The sequence below is a fragment of the Stegostoma tigrinum genome, chromosome 12 (genome assembly GCF_030684315.1).
Source record: "Stegostoma tigrinum isolate sSteTig4 chromosome 12, sSteTig4.hap1, whole genome shotgun sequence".
Taxonomy (NCBI): domain Eukaryota; kingdom Metazoa; phylum Chordata; class Chondrichthyes; order Orectolobiformes; family Stegostomatidae; genus Stegostoma; species Stegostoma tigrinum.
Window position 1 is genome coordinate 43033128 of NC_081365.1, and position 22032 is coordinate 43055159.

The 22032-nt window shown below is 40.4% G+C and overlaps 1 protein-coding gene across 1 annotated transcript in view; it reads left to right on the forward strand.

Annotated features, from left to right (window-relative positions):
• mao (monoamine oxidase) overlaps positions 1-22032 on the forward strand; it is a 126752-nt gene that overhangs the window by 99165 nt on the left and 5555 nt on the right. Inside the window, exons 9-13 of the mRNA XM_048540844.1 lie at positions 1067-1163; positions 7943-7996; positions 8694-8751; positions 11934-12031; positions 13611-13722. Coding sequence (XP_048396801.1) covers positions 1067-1163; positions 7943-7996; positions 8694-8751; positions 11934-12031; positions 13611-13722 — 419 coding nt within the window. The remainder of the gene's footprint in view (positions 1-1066; positions 1164-7942; positions 7997-8693; positions 8752-11933; positions 12032-13610; positions 13723-22032) is intronic.

Sequence of the window (22032 nt, forward strand, 5' to 3'; positions counted from 1 at the left end):
GGAAAGAACCTACCTCTGATGTCCCCCCTATATCTACCTCCACTCACTTTAAAACTATGGCCCCTCTTAATAGCTACCTCCACCCGAAGAAAAAGTCTCTGGCTGTCCACTCTATCTATACATCTGATCATTTTGTATACCTCTATCAAGTCACCTCTCATCCTTTGTCGTTCTGAAGAGAAAAGCCCTTGCCTTTTCAACCTGTCCTCGTAAGACCTTCCCTCCATTCCAGGCAATGATGAAATGAGGAATGAGGTATTCTCGTTATACCTGTCGTATGTCCTTTTTCAAATTATACACACTTTATTCAAAAATATGATTTTCTGAATGAATATTTTGAATTTATATTCCACTGAATCAATACTACCTACTATTATCTCCCTATGAAACCTATTCAGTAGATACTCACTGAAGGAATGGTTTTCATTCAATGTTTCAATCTGGCTGCCTTCAGGCAAAATACTGTGGATGCTGAAAATCCTAAATATAAACAAAAAATGTTGGAAATACTCACCAGGCCAGATAGTAAATGGAGAGATGAGTGAATTATTAACTTGAACTTGCTTGATAGTAACCTTGAATTAATTTGATATGAACTTGAGTTAGGTGGAGCTGGTTTGAGATCACAAAATGTGGATAAGCAGGTTTCATGCAGATTTTGGTTGACAGAAATGGATTGTCATCTTGTCTCTGCATTTTCCTAGTTGCAGCCAGCTAAAGTAAAAGGCTGAGATAGTAGGATAGTAGTAGCCTTCTTCAGAAAAAAAAAAGTGGATCTCCCAGTCTCTTTTTCCTTTAGCTTCTCTGGATGGTTCTCTGGTGTGTTTTCAGGCTGGCAATCTGTAACTAATGGAGTATCACTGGGGTCATTTAATCTGTGCACCCCTTTACTGCAAAGGGCTGTTAAGGTCAAATCATTAAGTATATTCAAGGCTGACATGCACAGATTTTTAATCAGGAAGGGAATCAAGGGTTGTGGGGAAAAGGTCGCAAAGTGGAGTTGAGGATTATCAGATCAGCCCATTCATTTTATGGCCCTATGTTGTCTGTCTCTCTTTCTAACCAGATTATTGTGGTAGCATGATCATTCAAGATGAAGAGTCTCCGATTGAACTGACTTTGGATGATTGCAAACCAGATGGATCTTACCCTGCTATCATGGGGTAAGTGCTGTATTGATTTAGCCTTCTGTCACATTCACAAATATCCTCGGGAAGACCAATACTCAGAATGAAATTGCTGGGATTCAGATGAAGAGTATGCAACTAAATCTTCATCTTGTTGTTTCTCTTTTTGGATTCTGGCTGACCTTCTGTAACTCCTCCCACAGTTTTCAGTCTTTATTGTGACAATGATGTGAATGGGCAGTGATTTATTCTGCATGATGAAAGTTTATTCTTGGATTTCATGACATTTTTACATGTTTTTGTTGCGATCCTACTATGTGATTTACCAACAGAACTGCGTCATAAGATTTCACGTTTTTAACCATCTATTGAATTTGTGAATTAGGAGCGGGTGGAGGCCACTCAGCCCTTCATAACAGCTGCACCATGCAATAAAATCAAAGTTGATTTGATTATTCCACATTCCAACCTACCCTGATAATCTTTCACCCCCTTGCTTATCAAAAACGTATCTACCTTTGCCTTAAAGCATTCAAAGACTCTATTTCCACCCACTTTTGAGGAAGTCTGTTCCAAAAACTCATGAGCATCCATGAGAAAAATAATCTTGTTTTCTCTGTCTTAAATGGGTGACCCCTTAGTTTGAAACAGTGGCAAGAGAAAATATCTCTTCCACATCCATTCTGTCAAATGCCCAATGGATATCTATTGCACATAAAATAATAGAAACAAGCATTAATAAATTAACAAAGTGTGGAGCTGGATGAACACAGCAGGCCCAGCAGCATCTTAGGAGCACATCCAGCTCCACACTTTGTTATCTCGGATTCTCCAGCATCTGCAGTTACCATTATCTGTGATACATCATTAATAAATTAATGCTCATTTACAACTATCTATACGTTGAACCCTGTTTTTACGACACATAAAAAAAAGCATTCCTTTAAACATTAGAAGGATTTTAAAGATTCATTCACTTCACTGGGGACCAATGCAATGGTATGCCATAGTCCTCCTGAATTGACTTTAATTTTCCTGAATATTCCAGCTATTTCTCGAAGTACGATGTTTACTTTTCTTTAATGCCTGCATATGCCTCAGCCCCTTATTTTGGCAGCCAGTGAACATCTAACTGTCCTTCCATAGCATTGTGGTCTAAGTGAACTGATAGTTCGCAGCAACAAGGGATTGTGAGGACTATTGTAGATTTCTTACAGTAATGGCAAGGGAAGCAAATCTTCCAAGGACTTTTCCCTCCAGTAAAATTTTAACTGAACTTGAACCACACCCATATACCATACATGAACAATAAAGTTAGTAGTTTTTTTCTACTTTAAGCACAGATCTGACTATGAATCATCCCCTTTTGGCTCTCTCAATCAAGTGAGCTGCAGTCTATCCCAAACTAAAGCTTCTACTATGTCCTTTCTGGTCAAACACCCAGATAATGTAAACAGAGGATCCTATCTTCCACAGCCCATCTTAATGACAATGTGACATGCTTTGGAATGTTCTCAAACAGAAATGTAAACTAACTACTTCATCTTCAACACAATTTTTTAAATTCTGCAACTGATGTAATTTATAATATCATTTATTAATAATTTATATTTCTGAGATGGATGCAAATGCCACTTAATTCTCTGAATCCATTAAAATGTATCCAATTTCTTCACTTGGAAACCAAATGCAAAATATATTTTTCTTAACGAAATAAGAGTAGACTTCTGGGCCCTATTAGAAGCTTAAAGATGACTAACAGTTGGCTATTGTTTTCATCTCTAACTTTGTAAGATAAAGCAAGGTAGTTTGACAAAGTCCTAGCTTGCTTGGCTTGCACCCACTTGAGATGCATACCAGATCCTGATCAAAGTGTTTCCATTTGTTTCACATTTAACACTTCACTTTGATGGGTGGTGTAGTATTAAAGAACTGACTACTGTTTCAGAACTAGCCGAATCCTTAACCAGAGATAATGGGAACTGCAGATGCTGGAGAATCCAAGATAACAAAGTGTGGAGCTGGATGAACACAGCAGGCCAAGCAGCATCTAAGGAGCACAAAAGCTGATGTTTTGGGCCTAGATGCTGCTTGGCCTGCTGTGTTCATCCAGCTCCAAACTTTGTTATCTTGGATCCTTAACCAAATCTTCCAGTCCAGCTGCAATACTAACATCTCTCCAAAATTGTTGAATGCTGCATAGATATTCCCTGTCGACAAAAGGCAGGATAAATCTAATCACTGCCCCATCAGTTTGCACTCACCCAATACACTGTCATCAATAGTGCTGTGAAGTGACACTCAGCAAAAACTTGCATAATAATGCCCAGTTTGGATTCTGGCAGGCCCTTTTAGATTCAGCCCTCATTACAATGATTGTCCAAGTGTGGATAAAAGCTGAGTTCCAAAAGTGAGGTTAGAGCAACGGTCCTTAATATCAAGGCAGCATTTCATCAAATGATGGCTATTGAAGAATCCTAACAGCATTGAATTCATTTGGAATCAAGGAGTCATATCTAGCACAATGAAAAACAATTTAGTTGCAAATCATCTCAACCCCAAGATGCTGGCAGGTTGGAGATTTAGTTCAGTTGTTTAATCAATGACCTTTCCACCGTTATAAGGTCAGAAGTGGGATTTTCACTGATGATTGCACAATGTTCAGTATTATTTACATTCCTCAGGTACTGAAACAGTTTGTGCCAACATGCAGCAAGTACTGAATAACATTCAAGTTTAGGCTGAGAGGTAGCAGATAACATTCATACTACACAATTGCCAGGCAATGGCAATCACCATCAAAGGAGCAAGTAAACACATTCTGATCATCTTTAACATCATTATAATCCCTTAATACTCTGCTGTCAAAATTCTGACAGTCACCGTTGTACAGAATCATAATTAAAACAGTGCTATAAATACTGTGACTACAAGAGCAGGTCAAGGGCTGACAATTCAGTGGCAAGTTGTTCACCTCTTGACTCTCTACATGCATCTACAAGTCATAAGTTAGAAGTGTGCTGGAATACTTTACATTTGATGAATGCAACTGCATTGACACTCTAGTAGCTCAACATCACCCAAGATAGATCATTATTCCCTTGGTTATTGCTCAATGCAATACCATCTTCAAGATTCACTTCTCTATTCACTGATGCATGGTGACAGCAGTGTGTATCATCCACAAGATACACTGTAGCAATTCACAGACGTTCCTTACACACCACCTTCCAAACCTGCAACCTCTACTGCCCACAACGAGAAGAACAACAGAAGCATAGCATCATAATCACCTGCAAGTTGTCCAAGTCCCACTCTGTGCTGATTTGGAACCATATTGCAATTTCTTCATTGTCACAGAATCTAAGTACTGCTGTGGTTCAAAAGGGTGGCTCACCATGTCCTTGAGATACAAACATGGAACAACAGTAGACCACTCAGCCCTTTCAGTCTGTTCTGCCATCCAATTTAATCATGGCTGATCTGATTTTAATCTCAACTTTGCATTCCTACATATCCCCAACAAACTTTCATTCCCTTGGTTAGCAAGAATCGATCTACCCCGCCTTAGAGATCGTTTAAGAGTAATTAGTCAGAGGCAGTAAATCCTGGCTTTGCCAGTGATGTTCATGTCCTATGAACAAATGACAAGAAGATCTCAGTAAGTTTGCAATGGAAATAACAAGTCAAACAGACAGCGGACCCACTTTAATCTGTCTTACACCAGCACAGTCATTATCTAATCTATTGGACAAAATATTCTCATTTTCATAGAAGCGTTTTGCTGAGTGAAATTCATTGCTCCTGGTCTGCCATGGCATGGAGTGACTTTTCTCACATGTTCAGCTAATTTCTTATGCACTAAGCTTTTGGCCACCATTCCTGTAGAAATGTGTGGTCCAAGAGGCAGAAGAATCCAGTACAGCTGGGATCTTCTGGCATTCACTCCATTGGTGCTGTATTTAAAGGTCATTTGTACACCAGACACTGCAAGCCTGAAGCGATTCACCTCTCTCTCGGATGCTTGGCAGTTTTTGGTGAGGACAAGGCCCAGAGGAAAGCTCAGTCTCTACTTTTCAGACAGGAAGCTGGAGGTCTTGGCAGACATAGTGGTGGTGAGGAGAGTTGGTGAGTCAGGCTCATGTGGCAACCAGACTCCTGCCATCCTTAAGTTCAAGTCATTGGAGCTCTTGTAAAATCAACCAAGGAAATTGATTCTCACCTAGAAAGTCCGACATCTATAATGAATACTGGCTGTAATTGGATGAAATAAGAAATCATTCTTTGTTCAGGATTTCTACACTGCGGCTATTAGTTTTAAATTTAGAAATCTGTAGCAGCAAAATAAAACAGAGGAAGCAATTCTTATAAAACCAGGAGCATGGATGGTCATTGTTATTGTTAGAGGTCAGTTGTCTTAGTGTTAGAATATTGCAGCAGAAATACTCAGAAGGGATCCAGACCCGGTATCTTCATCCATGGCCTTCCCAGCATGAAAAGGTCTGATTTGTTGATAGAACCTTATAAAGCATATACAATTCTTCATATAGGATAGCGCTTGGAGTCACATGCAGTAAAACCTGGGCAACACCCAAGTTTGAGTGATCGCGAGCATGCTGAGCAGAAGCCTACAATGATCTTTGGCAGCTAGATCCACATAAGTTGTTTTTTTAAAAGAAATATATTTCTTATCATTGTATCTGTTAGACACAATGGACCAAATTCTCTCTGACAGCAGAAATCTTGGAAGTCATCTAAAATCCTAAGTCACATCTCCAAATCTGCTATTTTCCTGTTTCCACAGACGTGGGTTGGGAAAGCTATAGTTCAAACAGGCAGCTGGGCAGTTTAAATGATGAGCTGCTTCTAATCACCTAGGATCTTGCAGTCCCTGAGGTCCAGAACCCAGAAAGTACAGATTAGATTAGCTTTAAGCAGGTCTCTTCCCAGTTTGAGATAACAAAGTGTGGGGCTGGATGAGCACAGCAGGCTGAGCATCATCTTAGGAGCACAAAAGCTGATGTTTTGGGCCTAGACCCTTCATCATAAAAGGGGTGGTGGGAAGAGGGTTCTGAAATAAATAGGGAGAGAGGGGGAGGCGGATCAAAGACGGATAGAGGAGATGATAGGTGGGGAGGAGAGCATGGGCGGAGTATGGCAACAAACAACTGCACCTCCCAGTCGCGAACCATTTCCACTCCCCCTCCCATTCCTTAGATGACGTGTCCATCATGGGCCTCCTGCAGTGCCACAATGATGCCACCCGAAGGTTGCAGGAACGGAGGCTCATGTTCTGCTTGGAAACCCTGCAGCCCAATGCTATCAATGTGGATTGCACAAGCTTCAAAATCTCCCCTCCCCCTACCGCATCCCAAAACCAGCCCAGCTCGTCCCTGCCTCCCTAACCTGTGCTTCCTCTCGCCTATCCCCTCCTCCCACCTCATGCCCCACGCCCATTTCCTACCTACTAACCTCATCCCGCCCCCTTGACCGGTCCGTCCGCCCCGGTCTGCCCTATCCCCTCCCTACCTTCCCACCTACACTCACCTCTACAGGCTCCATCCCCGCCCCTTTAACTTGTCTGTCTCCTCTCCACCTATCTTCTCCTCTATCCATCTCGATCCGCTTCCCCCGCTCTCCCTATTTATTTCAGAACCCTCTCCCCATCCCCTTTTCTGATGAAGGGTTTAGGCCCGAATCATCAGCTTTTGTCCTCCTTAGATGCTGCTTGGCCTGCTGTGTTCATCCAGCTCCACACTTTGTTATCTCGGATTCTCCAGCATCTGCAGTTCCCATTATCTCTTCCCAGTTCGCTTTGTTTTTGAAGAGTGAGAGTCCCCCTTTGGAGCACTGAGGAACTTATGTGTATATAGTCCCAGAACACCTTGAAGGTGGGATCAGGGATCCTTTGTGAGGAGTATCAGTTATTCTTTAGGAGTGGAGGGGGTCAAGGATCTTAGGAAAGTGCCCTCTGAGACTGTTAACACTGTAAAAGATTGCACATGAAAGGTGCATAAACCCTTTTGAAATATAATTTAGCAAGAAATGTCAATCTGTCAAGAAATGTCAAGCGCTGTCAAGAGCTGTATGACATGTTAACAGTATTTTTATGAATGAGAGTGCTCTTCTCAATAAGACTGTATTTGTCAATAGAGCTTTTAAGCCTGGGTGCTTGTGGATACCTGATGAGTTGGCTTGGGATGTGAGTGGGGGAAAGATGTTGAATAGAAGTAAGTTTGCATTAGGGATATAAGGGTGGTGGGTTGATGGATATATGCAGGCATGACAGAATATGGAGTATGTAGGGATCGTATTCCTTTATTCTTTTGTTGTAACTTTTGACCAAAGTGCTGGAGCCCCAACTCAAACTTTCCATCCAGCCTTCTTAGCATCCCCCAAGTTGTTCAGCCTGCCTCCTAATCCAGAATTCTCCAACCTCTGCTCACCTGACATAGGAACAAAAAACTGCGGCCGCTGTGCTCTGGCCAGCAAGTAGCCCTGAGACCATATTAAACAACCAATTTATATAAGCAAAGAATCTCACATTTGTTTCAGGCATGGCTCCTGTACATTTATGTTTGTCAACATAATAGAGACGTCTTTGCTGATGGAGTGTCCATCTGCATTTGCCACTTGCTGTGCTGGTTTCTTAGACACAGCAACAATTAATTTCTGAGTGGGAGTTTTTAATTTCTCTGTATACAGATTCTGCATGAAAAAATCATTTGAAATTATTTTGAAATGTGATTTTATAAATACATTTGGAGTTCAGAGCGTTTTAACTGTCAACATTTCTCCAACTCCTGTCCTTCCAGATTTATCCTTGCTCGAAAAGCACGGCGCCTGGCAAATCTCACAAAGGAAGCTAGGTGTGTGAACCTTATTAGAAGTTATACATGTTTAATGTCATGTTTTATACAAGACTTTATGGAAAATCTGGAAATTCCATCTGATATTTACCTCTTTCTCTCTTAAAGACCCACCTTAAAACTAACCTTTAACCAAGCATATCCTAATCTTTTTTCCTTTGGCTCAATGTCAGTTCTTGTAGACTGTGTAGACTCCTATAAAGAACCTTGGGGATGTCCCTACAATACAGGTCATATTTATATGCATGTCTTTGTATTTGCTAGCAATCATAAACAATGCGTTGTTTCAGTTAAAAAGCACTTAGAGTTAAAACAAATCCCATTAGTTGATGCTAAATGACTTATCCTGAGACTCATAGAAATATACTCCTGCTGTGCTGCTCCATTGGTATTCAAATACGTCACTGTTTCACTTTTCATTAATCAGTGCATTAACCTCTGATTCTTTGATTTGCTTGGTGATGACATTTTAGTCTACTGATTCAACGGTGTTCATTGTGAAAGCCTTACATATAAATCAACAATTTGTGACTTGGTAATTTAACAAGGACATTTCTTACAAACCTGTGAAAGATTAGCAGCTGAACCACAACGTCTGTATGTGGATATTACATCATGGAGCAGTCTAAACCTCACAACTTTCATTTTATTTTCTGGATCTTATATATGCCATGTGATCTGATTTTTTTTAATGCAGGAAGCAAAAGATCTGTGAAATTTATGCCAAGGTGCTTGACTCTGAGGAGGCATTGCATGTAAGCTATTTCATCTGTTGTGTTGTTATGAATTTAGCCTATTTGTTTTGATTGTATTGAATCACGTCTGGCATAATATATTATCCAAAAAGAGGTCATAAATATGCTCCATCTTTCTACACCACTATTCTGAGCAATGCTCTGCTATCCATACCTTCTTGTTCAAATTAGCTACTGTTGAAGGTGCAGCTTCTTGCTCCCTAAAGGCCTGCCCTGAGAAACTCATGCGGAACTGCAAAAAAAAATTGAATATATCAGGTGCCAATCAACTGCTAATAGCGATAACAGTGATCTGGCACTCAGTATGGATGTAATGCCTTAGTGCTAAAGGCCAGAAAAGTGCAGCTGAGTGGCAAACACTAGGATATGGATGCTTGAGGTTAAGTTGTCTCCATAATGTCGTCATTATGCGAGCTGACCACAAACTGCATTGCAGCATAACGATCAAATTACTAGGGTCTATTTAGAAGAGTTATCTGACAGACGCGGCACATGTGGAATGTTGGTGATAATGGGAACTGCAGATGCTGGAGAATGTTGTCTGAGTGTAGTCAATGTACAGTTCTTCCCCACAGTAGACTTCAAGGCTGGGTCTTTAAGTATATTCAAGACAGAGATAGACAGATTTTACTCAAGGGCAATGGAGAAAAAGCAGGAACATGGAGTTGAGGATTAATCGATCTCATCTGCTCAATGATTTCATTGAGTAAAAGAGAAAATTTGATGGGACAAATGGCCAACTTCTGTTCTAATGTGTTGTGATCATACTGACTAATTAAGGTTAATTGTATTATGTTTCAATAAAATAAAACTCAGAAAGAAGACTTTTCTACCATCACTGGAGCCCAGCATTGGTACTGAACTGGCATAGAATGGCAAGCATGTGTGCAGTCTTGCAAATAAAAGTGGACAGTACTGAGCTGCAAGTGGCAAGGGAGGGTGGCTCACTAGACCTAGCAGGACCTAGCATCCTACTGATTGATGGAGTAATCCACCAGCAGTAGCAGAGTATGGCTGATAATGCTCATGTGCTCTTTGATGGGCCATGGAGATAAAGCAGACCCCCTTCCCCCTACCGCCAATTCCTTTCAATGCCGTGTTACCATTTGTCCCATTCCCTAGTCTGTCTTCTTGAGACCAGTAAAATCCCAGCCTCTTTCTCGCCAAGCAATCACTCACAGTTAGTATAGCGGTGTTCTCCAGTCACTGCAATTACTTTTCAAGTTTCAAAGATTCATAAGTTCATACAGTGCAGAGAAGGCGCCTCAGCCCATTGAGCCTACACTGACATAACTACCACTAAGAGTGCGCTGATCCCAATTTCCTGCACTTGTCCCATAACCTTGAATGTTACGACATTTGAAGTATCCATCCAAATATTTCTTAAAAGTTATTAAGGTTTTCAGCCTCCACTACCTTCCCAGGTAGTGCAGTCCAGATTTCCACCAGCCAGTGAGGGAAAACATTTTTTCCCAATCCCCTCTGAATGTCCTTCCCCTTGCCGTAAAACTATGCCTTCTCATGATTGACTCTTCAACCAAGGAGAACAACTGCTCTCTAATCACCATGTCCATATCTCTCATAATCTTACATGTCTCAGTTATGTCCCCTGCTCCCTCTGTTTTCTTTAGAGCAGAGAAGACTACCTAAGCCTCTCTAGTCTGCCCATCTCAGCTCAGTTTCTCCATCCCAGACAACATCCTGGTGAACCTCCTCTGTAGCCCCACTAGTGCTATCACATCCTTCCTGCATGAGTTGACCAGAACTGCACATAGTGCTGCAATTGTGGCTTGAATAACACTCTGTACAACTCCAATATTACATCCTTCTCTATACAACTCTGACATTACATCCTTCTCTGTACAACTCCGACATTACGTCCTTCTCTGTACGACTCCGACATTACGTCCTTCTCTGTACGACTCCGACATTACATCCCTAAGTTGTCCCACTAAAATTTAGAGAAGCTGGCTCCTTTGGTGCATTTCCCTCTAATTCTGAAGAGCACCAGAATGATTGGAGGTTAGAACAGAGGTCTAATTGCTGAGCCCTAGACTAACATTGTGATTTCTGAGGGGATTTGAAGGGATGGAGCCTCTATTGTTCCTTTACAAGTACATTGATATAGAAAGATGCAGGACCAGGAAGTACTGGGACTCCTAAACCAGAAGTTCCCACATCATCAGAAAGACCCAGGAATTTTCTGGTAGTGGTTAGTTTCTTAAGTACAGACAAAGCAAGGCATCAGTGATACATTAGTTCAACTTGCTCTGCTTTCCCAAAGATAAATATGTGAGTTTTTTTTTATTTCTATATGTGGCCTTTTTAAAAGCTCCCACTTGGGGGAGCTGAGAGAAAATGGTAATCAGTCCATGACGGCCCAAGGAGCATGTTTCTCCTTTGAGACAGAGTCAATTGGATATAAATCTTGAGGGGCATCACCCTGCATCAAACATAAGAAATAGGTATCCATGAACTCCCACTCCCAGTAGTGACATGGGCCTACGCTGTTGACATTGTTCTGCATTGCACATAACCAATTGAGCTAAATGAAGCGGGGGGAGGTCTACATTTCAAACACCCTTACCCTTGGCGTAGTTGCTGTGGTTCCACTGAGATAGTGTCCTTCTAGGCAGGTGGGTGACTGAGTTTTGCTCTCAGAGCTGCTAGCATCTGTTGGCATACACCTGCATTTAAGTTAAATGACTACCCTCTGCTCATTTTTGTGTTGACAGAATGCCAGAAAAGTAACTTCACAAAATCATGCCTGGTGTCTGAAATCATGACTGGAATTTTTCAAAATGTTCAGAATCATGTAGTTCAGTGCCACCTGTTTTGACTGATCATGTCCTTTTGTTTTCAGCCTAACTATGTCTGAGTGCTTTGTGATTGCTATCACAGGAAACTTGGGGCAGTAGTTTAATTGGCCCTCATTATAATATAATGAGTTCGCTCTCATGTAAAGGGCTAAAAGGTGAATAAATAGTCATGCAAACAAAACAAGTTGTTTTCAGCCATTAACTAGCCTTCAATTTCCATCAGACTCTTAAATTTCCTGCTGTTAGATTGTCTGTTTGAAAGCATGCTCTCAAAGATTTGCATCCACAGCCAAGTATGTTAGATTTTAAATGATGTATTCAAACAAACATGCTAATGCTCGTGTGGTTTGTATTTTCGTTCAGCCCATTCATTACGAGGAAAAGAACTGGTGTGAAGAGCAGTATTCAGGTGGATGTTACACTGCGTACTTCCCTCCGGGAATTATGACTCAATATGGCAAGTACGTATATTAATTTCATTATCTCCATCAGCTGTTAAACAGCCACTGAACTGTGAATGGATTCAGATTAGGGCTTTTGGAGCATAAAATTGCTAATTTAATCAAGGTTCTTATATGGAGCATTTGTTCATGTTTATTGCTATTCTGCAGAGTAAAATCCTGCCTCTGTATTGTCAGAGAAGTCTATATCACTTGTTATAACATCCATGGATCAAATTAAAGGTTGCAACTTGTTCTCTCAGAGCTCTTGTTGTTTGTGTTGATAGTGTTTTTTTTTCCGCATATTGTGTCTAGTTACAGCAATTTAATAAGGTAGAGCACATGTCTTATTTATTCATTGCTCCAATTCATCTCTACACTTTCATTTAGGCAGCGAGAAGGTTAGAACTGATCTTCATTGTTGGGACAAAGTAGATGGATTAGACTCTAAGTTGTAATTTGTATTATGTATGTCATGACTCCGGTCGAATGGTGTGCTGGAAATGAAGCCCCAGTATTCCAGGAGTTTTCACAAGTATGAAATGTGACCAGTTTAATTTCTCTAAGATGGTTAATGTCTAACTATCTAGCTAAGACAGAAGAAACTCACACCAGTTTTCATTAACAAACAAGAAAGCTATAACTTATTTGTTACAACAAACCTATTCTCTTAGCATGTGGCAAAACCAAATTATTAATATACAAATTTCAATTATAACTCCTCTAAATCCAAACACACAGACATTTATTCATGTAGACAGACATATGGACAAGACAAACAGCCTTCATAGGGCAACCCTGGGTAGAAATTGTGGGCAGGAAACGTATAAACTCTATGGATCACAGTCCAAGTCAGTTGGGGAAATGAAGTAACTTTCATACAGATTCTTTTCTGGCTTTTGACAATGATATCATGTTATTGTGAGCTGCTGAGGTCCTGCGTAGCTGGTCAGTTGGACTTAGGTCTTGGTCAGAATTTGAAGCTTATCTTCTTTTTATCTTTGTGTGTCATTACTTTCAAAATTAAAAAGACACTGGGAGAGGATCTGGCTTGCTTACAGGCTTTTGTGAGGTTTGTGAGCCAAATGTTCCTCAGGGTCTGTGGTAAGCTGTACTTCAACTAATCCAAACCCTTGCCAAAGACATTTAGTGCCAGTACAAAAGTGATCAAAATCTAGCTTTCAGTTTCTTGTGCATCCATTAAATGGGCATACATCTTCACTTTGCCTTTGAGTTATGTAAAAGAAATTTAATAATGAAGGCATCCAATTTCCAGAGTGCTGGGAGTGTACAAGTGTTTTGCACACGTGAATTAGATGGTTCAAATAACCCTGCTGTAAGTATCTTGTGATGTTAATGGCCTGCCAGCTGGTTTTAAAACAGATAGCATGATGCATGGTCGAATTTTGCTCCTGTATCTTATGGTATTCTGGTTTTATGATCTGTTCTTTTCTGGGGCAGTACAAAAATGTGCATTTTTGTTTCCAGTTGCAGTTACAAAGATTGTATTTAGTGCTGACTAGCTGTATGTGTGAATGGACACATTTCTGTTGAAATATTCTAAGCATCATGTTTTTAGTGAATATTTTTGTCTTTGAAGAATCCTGCGGCAACCATTCCAAAGGATCTATTTCGCTGGCACTGAGACAGCCACCCAGTGGAGCGGATACATGGAGGGTGCTGTTCAGGCTGGGGAGAGAGCAGCCAGAGAGGTAGGTCAGATGTAGACTCGCATTTTGCATTGTGCTGTTCAAAGAAACTCCAAGCAGTTGAGAGCATTTATTGATGTTAGGAAGTTAATTCTTTGATAAGGGTGACTTTTAAAAAAATACAATGAAATAGCAACAGCTTTTTGCACAGATGGAAACATTCCTTGCACAGATGATGTGTCTGTATAGTGCTTGTAACTTTAATGTGTTTTTAATATAGACTCTCACCTGCTGCTGGTTTTAACTATTTAAGTATGTCTTTGAGCCCAAAGGAAGTAAAATTTACAACTTTATAAATAGGCTGATAAACATTCAAGCCCTAGCTCCAACTCAAGTCAGACGCAAATTGATTTAAGTCGTTTTCCAGAGACATCGACATAAATCAAGATGTTCCTATTTGTAGTTAATATGATTTTTTCTGGCATACCCACCTCTGGTGACATAGTTAAAGCACAGCTACGGCAGACCGTTTCAGATGCTCCCAGACAAGAACTGCTGTCACACTGTAGTGCTTGACTGTTACTTTGGAACACAACATTTTGGCCTAAAAGAAAGACAAGCTTCCTTCCCGCTTTGTGGACAGGGACCTGGAGTTTCTGGTGGACACAGTGATGGAGAGGTGGACTATCCTTTTCCCAGCTGAAAATCACAGAGGCTGTGCCACCAGATCTAGCCAGCCTGGACACAGATAGCAGCCTGGGTCACTTCTGTGCCCCAGGTGAAGCTGACTGCCCGGAAGTGTAGAAAAAATGATCAGTGATCACCTACGCTATGCAAGGGTAAGCACCACCACCTTGTCTCTGGTATCTCCTGCTTACAAGGACAGTACTCACTCTAACTCGGCCAATGCGTCATGCCTCTCACTCAGGAACTACGATCCTCTGTATTGTATGCTCAGACACTCATTGTCTCTCATCCCCTCATCCTCCCAAACAAGTAATTATTCCTGTCCCCTATGATTTCTACTCACTTACTGTGAACATGCCATTGCCTCTCCTGCATACAAATGACTGCTAAGTACTATTCCACCTACTTCCAACATATCCAATCCCTCCCTTTGTGCCTCATTGTAGGAAATGTTGGCCCTTTAAGTGGCTAGGAGGTTCCAGGCTGTGTTGGGGATTTGGGGTGAGATCTGGTTGGTTGTGGTGGTAAACATCAGAGTCCTCGCTCCACACAGGAGAAACCCATACATCTTGCCTGAGAGGGGCAGGACTGCTCCTATGGGGATGGAGAGACCAGTCGGTTTCATTGTGCTGCACTGATCTCCTATAACCATCAATACTAACTCATTCTTAATCTGCACAAGCTGCTATGTATTTTAACAACTAATTGCTTCTTTTGTGCAGACACTAGTCGTACCCAGTGAACCTCTGCGAAGAGCAGACCAGCATCAGAGACCCTCATCTCCATCTCCACCTCCAATTCCACATCTGAGGAGGTAGCTACTGACTCCTCAATGCATACAACAGTAAATCTTTTCACCCGCATCCTCACCAGCTCATAGACTTTCGCCCAAGTTGGTCTCTTTCTAGATTAAACTCCAGAGTAAATTCTGGTGAAGCACATCACTAATGTTCAAAGTTTAAGGGCATGCACTTTGATAAGAAGAATCAAAAGACAGATTATTATTTAAGTGGAAAGAGACTTCCGAAGAATGAAGGAAGTTGTAGTGTCCAAACTCTGCACATCTCTCACAAGAAACTGACTCCTTGACTTCTGATAGAATAAGACATCTTAAACTACGACATTGAAGATCACAGCTAAGGTTTTACACTTTAACGTAGACCTTCTGGGTGAGAATATGAGAGTACAGAATCAATAATGATTCTCCACATCCCTGGAGGTAAAGATTTATTTGATTAATTTTTCAAGGCAACGCATTGTCATTAAAGACTGGGAGATGTATAATGGACAGTCTACATGTCTAGCCTGCCTCAAAGCCAAGAAAGGCTGCGCAAGATGCTGCCTCTCGCAGGCTCAATGCGGTCTTAGAGAATTGCAGGGCAATTTAGCAATCTGCACTCACACTGAAACAGTAAAGGGTTACTAGAAGTGGAAACACAGAACATAGAACATAGAACAGTACAGCACAGAACAGGCCCTTCAGCCCACAATGTTGTGCCGACCATTGATCCTCATGTATGCACCCTCAAATTTCTGTGACCATATGCATGCCCAGCAGTCTCTTAAATGTCCCCAATGACCTTGCTTCCACAACTGTTGCTGGCAACGCATTCCATGCTCTCACAACTCCCTGTGTAAAGAGCCCGCCTCTGACATCCCCTCTATACTTTCCTCCAACCAGCTTAAAACAATGACCCCTCGTGTTAGCCATTTCTGCCCTGGGAAATAGTCTCTGGCTATCAACTCTATCTATGCCTCTCATTATCTTGTATACCTATGGAAACATCAAAAAGAGCCTCTTCAGGATTCGTCCCAACTTGCTGGTTATAATGAGGCATGTCACAGCATAGCATTCAGTGTAATACACAAACAGAAAATGCTGGAGAAGCTCAGCATGCCCGGCAACATCTGTGGAGAGAACAGAGTTAGTGTTTTGAGATGAAGTTACTCTTTTGCTTCTATTTTGTTTATTGTGCTATTTGAAAGGCAGCTTAAGAGCTACCTAACCTTAGAGCCACGCAATATTAGTTACGGCTATCTTAACAGCTGCTGCTTCACCTCAAAGTTGGTAGGACATGTAATGTGCCCATACTATTAAGCAGGATCACCCGAGATATTAAGCAGACAATCACATAGACGACGATTCATTTAGTCAACCATACTAAAGATCAAGGAATGCAAAAAATAACAAGGTCTGGATTCCCTTTGTACTAAGAAGGAGCTACTTGGCCTAATTATGACAGAATGTTAAACAATGATACCATATCTAAACCCAACTCATTCACCCTGAAAGTGGGCTTCAGTTCAGTTCTGTCTGGCCTCTTAAACACTGCGATGCATTGCTCTGTTATGTTTTATTGGACAGCCCTCCTGGTCAAAGCGCTGATCCTCAACTTCATCTTCAATCTCCGATTACTATCGATCCCCTATTTCATCTGCATCCGGAACACCAACACCTTTTCCGACTTCAGACGAGAAAAACATCGTATACCACAATGATGCAGAGCACCCTGTCTGATCTGTACCACAAAGTCCCAATGTAGTAGTCCAGAATGGAAACCTCACCTTAAGGAGGGCTATGGTCTGTTTCACTTTGGCATGGTTGAACTACAAACTGTGACATACTTTCATGCTGCGTCAGTTTGAGAATTTTGTAAAGCTGCCGTAAACCATGTTAGGAGGAGGTAGTCCTGTCTCCCTGTGGCTATCCCTGAATGGCTTTAGGATCTTGGAAGGAGGCAGGCACCTCTGAATCAAGATCTCATGAATTGTTTTCATTAAACTGGTATTTAGCGGTTCTGCACAACAGCAAATACTTGTTTCCTTTACTTCCCTCCTTTGTTCTTGTTTGAATATCAGTTTAATGACGCTCTTGAAAATACATTGTCGTGTTGACTAGCATTTCATTTCAACCAGATGCCTTCTACTTTCACAGACTAAATGTATTCCATTCAGGGTTAAAGGAATATGTCACAGCTTTGATTGCATATATTGAGAGATTGTAGCAAAAACGAGTGATATAGTCAAGGTAAAGACAAAATACAAAGGAGTGAGCAGAAGCAACAAGAAAGATTGGGAGCACATAAGAGGAAATAAAAGGAGCTTTCCTAATTACGTAAGATGTACAAAATAGCTGAAGAGATGAGACCACAAGCAAACTACTTTATAATTGAGAGGGGAGATACAACAGGAGTAGGACTTAGAGTACCTGTGAATTATATGGAAGAGCCACTACAGGGGATAAATAATCAAACAGCGATTACATGTAAATATTGAATGGGAGTGAAAACAGCAGTCACCAGGCTCAGCAGGGTCCATGGCATGTCAAATTACTTAAACTGATTTGGGCAGGGATAACGGAGGAATAATTTAAAAACAGGAATTGAGCCAAAGGGCTGAAGAAAAATGTTCTACACCATTTTAAGCTCAGAGAGGGGATGCATGTTAATAACTGGAATGTTATGAGTGTATGGGAGCATGGATTTGTAGTACTTGGATAGTTCTTGACTAATTTAACTGAGTTTTTTTACGTTGTCGATGTATAGATGAGGAGATTATGTATTTATAAGGAATGAGAGATTTGTCTAACCATGTCTGGAAACCAAAAGCAGCAAAAATGAATGTTACTGAAATGACAAAAAGGCGGTAAAGATGTGCCTCAGGAATCAATTTTGAAATCTAATAGAAAAACAAATTGTTGGGGATGCTGGGGATCTAAAATAAATACTGAAATGCTGGAAATGCTCCAGACGCTGAGCAATATCTGTGTAGAATGAAACAGAATTAACATTAATGATCTGTGTGACCTTTCATCAGCACCAGGTCTGATAAAAGGTCATTGACCTAAAACATTAATTCAATTTCTCTCTTTGCAGTTATAGTATTTTCTGTTTTTATATGCTGGAACCTGAAATAACTCCACAGAGGCATGTATCCCATCACCAAGTCACCCTTTTTTGCACATGGGGAGTCCTAGATACAGATTCAGCTTCCTCAGAGCGAGCTCTCAGAGTGAACAGAATCTCTGTCATCTGTCTGCCAGGGCTCTCTAATTGAACCAGATTAACAGCCCCAATCAGGGAACTCGTATTCTGAGGTTAACCTTGTTACAATCAATGCGGAACCTATTTTTCCTTCCATTCAGATAAAATGTTTGACATTGACATTAAAGGATAGTATTGGACTTTTCCAATTAATACTAGATTTATTCAGATTGTATCTGAAAAACATCAAGTTTCTTTCACCCAAAGAGCTCAAATCACAATGTTAAACCTTTCTCAACACCTTCAGTAGTACATTGCAGCTTTAGAAATCATCATAAATAATTTTATAGGCATAATGCATGTGAGATGAATTTAATATTTTACTTAAATTTAATTTGAAAGTACATCAGAGAAGACCAGAATTAATTGGCTTTTTATGTAAATTAATTTTGAAACAAAATTTTCATTACCCTTAAAGTAATTATAAATTAGAACTTAGATTAGATTTTTTTGAGTGTTGAAACATTAATGCCATTAATGTTTTTGCTGTTGACATGTTTGTAGTGTCCCGAGATCCCAGGCATTTCAAACAATCTTCCAAAAGACCAAAACAGGAGTTATGGGTAGAGAGATACGTTCAATCTTCTGATTTCTGAGTCACCTTTACAACTTCTTCTGCATGACTTGTGCCACACATACAATCATGTCATAGTCTATTTCCCCTCTGTGCCTGCCTGAAGTAAAATGAACAGGGAAACCCAGACAGTACATGTCTCTGTGTGAAAGCATTTGGCACACAGAGCTCAGTAATCATGTCTCTTTCCCTTAGATGAATTCTGCTACTGTCCTGAGGCTTTTCACTTTCTTGCTCAGTCAAAAAATAATGAGACTTATTAAAATTGAAGCTGCTAGTCTGCATGAAGCAACCTAATGTATTTTAGATTATTGAATCTTCTGCTAGTTAATTTACATCTGTTACATATAAACCCTTTCTTTCATTGCACTTGTGTGGTTTTATTTCCATCCATTTGTTCCAATCAGACTGTAATTCTATCCTTTATATTAGTCGAACTGTTAAGTCATATGTAGCAATTAGTAATCTAGCATTCAGGAGTATTTTGGATTCACCACAGACACACTAACACTTCAGCCTTGATTTTTGTTCATGGGTCGGCAGAGCAGTGTTCTGAAAAATTTCAGATCCACAAACTGCAGCCTTTATAAAACAGCCACCCACAGTTTGGGTTTTCACTCCCAGGATGATGGGCTGCTACAGGAGTGAGGTCAGGGGACCAAGGAAGAACTTAAGAAGCGGCCTAGTTCCTGAGAAAGCCAGCCTGGGCACTCCAGCATTGTGTGCAAAGTTGAAAAATAAAGATCAAAACAGAAAAATGCCCCCACCACTCCCTTCCTTCACCTTCTATGCCCCAGCTATGCTAACCTATGCCCCTGAAACTACTCTTAGCCCTCTAACATCTCCTGTGCTACCCCATGCTTATATCCCATGGCCCATATATCTCATGTGCTCTCAATCAACCTATGTTCCTCTATAGCCCCTTTGCCAACTCAATTCCAACTTTTTTCTCCCATAATGAAAGCAGAAAAGTGCTGGAGAGAGTCTGACAGCATCTATGGAGTGCAATTGACCCTCCTTCCAAATGGAACGCTGAGGTCCATTCGAAAGGATATTGGAAGCCTTTCCCTGAAGGATCCCTGACCCCCACCACAAGGTGTACTTCAATAATGTCCATGGGACTACCTCAGCTCTCCATAGGGGCACTTTAATTACCAAGAGAAATGCATTGAGAGCAAGTCTGCTCTTGACTTGTCTAATCTCCACACTCTGGTGCCAAGGATGTCAAAATCCCACTTCTCTGGACTCAGCTGATCATTAAAATAACCAGCTGCCTCCAGAAGCAGCATATGTAACCCTCAGCCTGCCCTGAGCGTATGAAATTGGACAGTTTTAGGGATAGGATTTGTGATTCTCGGTGTCTTGTGGCACTTTCACCACAATGAAAACATCTCTGATTGGTGAAAATCAGGCCCTCATCCTTATTCAGCCCCCCAGATCTCTCTTTCTTGGTGTAATTGTCATTCAGCACTTACTGCTGCCAGCTCTTGATGCTTGACAGTGCTTTCTTAGCACACATTGACAGCAGCACTGACTTGCAGCTACCAGCCTTTCTGTGGTACTCATTGCTCTCTTAGAACACAGGGACTTTGGTGTACAGTTACAAGTTGTCAAGTTTCGGGCTTGATATTCTCATTATCACAAAGACTGCTTTTTTTAAAATCTCAATTACATTACCCTGATCTAAGCTTATCTGCTGCTGAAGCCCTTATTTATGTTTTTGCTATCCCTGCCCTTCTAGTCAGCCTTCCTCCCACTTTGAAGTTTCTGTAAATTTGATTTTGTATAAAACTCTGCAGTATTCTAACCTACACAAAGCCCTGTTCACATCTAGCCCTGCTGGCATTTATTGGCTCCCTGTTCACCAACATCTGAATTTTAAAATTCTCATCCTTCTATTCAGATCCCTGCACGGTTTCTCTCCTACCTATCTCTGAAACTTTATTCAACCTTCAATGGTCTGAGAATTCTGCCTGCTCTGATTTTTGTCTGGATTTATATCTTTGCCCTATTCCATTGGGCCATGATTGATGGTCATGTCTACAGCAATCTAAGGCTTAAGCTATAGAATTTCCTCCTTATATCTATTGGATGCTGCAATGGATACTTATAGGCAGATCAACTCAGATGAAACAAATGATTTTCCTTAGCTGTAATTACATTATGATCGATAGTGCAAACTAACCCATACTTAACAATTGTTAATATTGAATTAGCATCAAATATTCCTTGACATAATTGGTGTAATTGACTTCACATAGTACTAAAGAACATGTAAACAAAGTTAATTGTATAGATATAATTAATTTTAAGCCTGCTATTCATTGAAGGAACAGCTTTATTCTGAAAAATAAACTCAGTTTGCGGAGGGTGCATTGTCAAATTCCCTCTTAAATCTTGCATTGAAGATGTGCTATTAATTTGAACTTAAGCATTTTACTCAGTTTTAGCTTCCCCATGAATGGAAAATAGATAATGTAGTATTCATAATTTAATGTGACTATATAATTTCAGATCAATATCAAGTATTTTATTAGGGTATTAACTACCATAGATCCTTCATTCTTCTGCCATTATTCTATAATTTAGGGTTTTGAATACTATTGTAGCTTGTAACCAAGTCTTTTTTTCAATGTCATTTCTTCACTGGAGAGGGAGGGAGAATTTCCAGTTCATTAGACTGTTTTCAACCTGGGGATGAACTTGTAATCCATGTAAAAATTTTTTGCTTGCTAATCTTTCCTTTATGATGTACAGTTAGACACACTGAAGTTTCAGTTTTTTAGTATGATATTTAACTTGAAAGCCATTGAAATATGTTGAATAAAATTTGACTTGGAGGTGATTCCAGCTCTTGAAAGTTAACTTCAGTTTGTAATGACATTTGACTTGAAAATTAGATTATTGACAAAATGAAAAAAATCATTTTTAACTTGAAATTTCATCAGCGCTTTTCACATTCTCATGGTCTTCTAAAGTGTTTCAGGGCTAAATAATTATTTTTGGTCGGGCAGTTAAAGTTGTTCTGTAGGTGAATGTATGGCCTATTCATAGCAATAGAATAAGTAG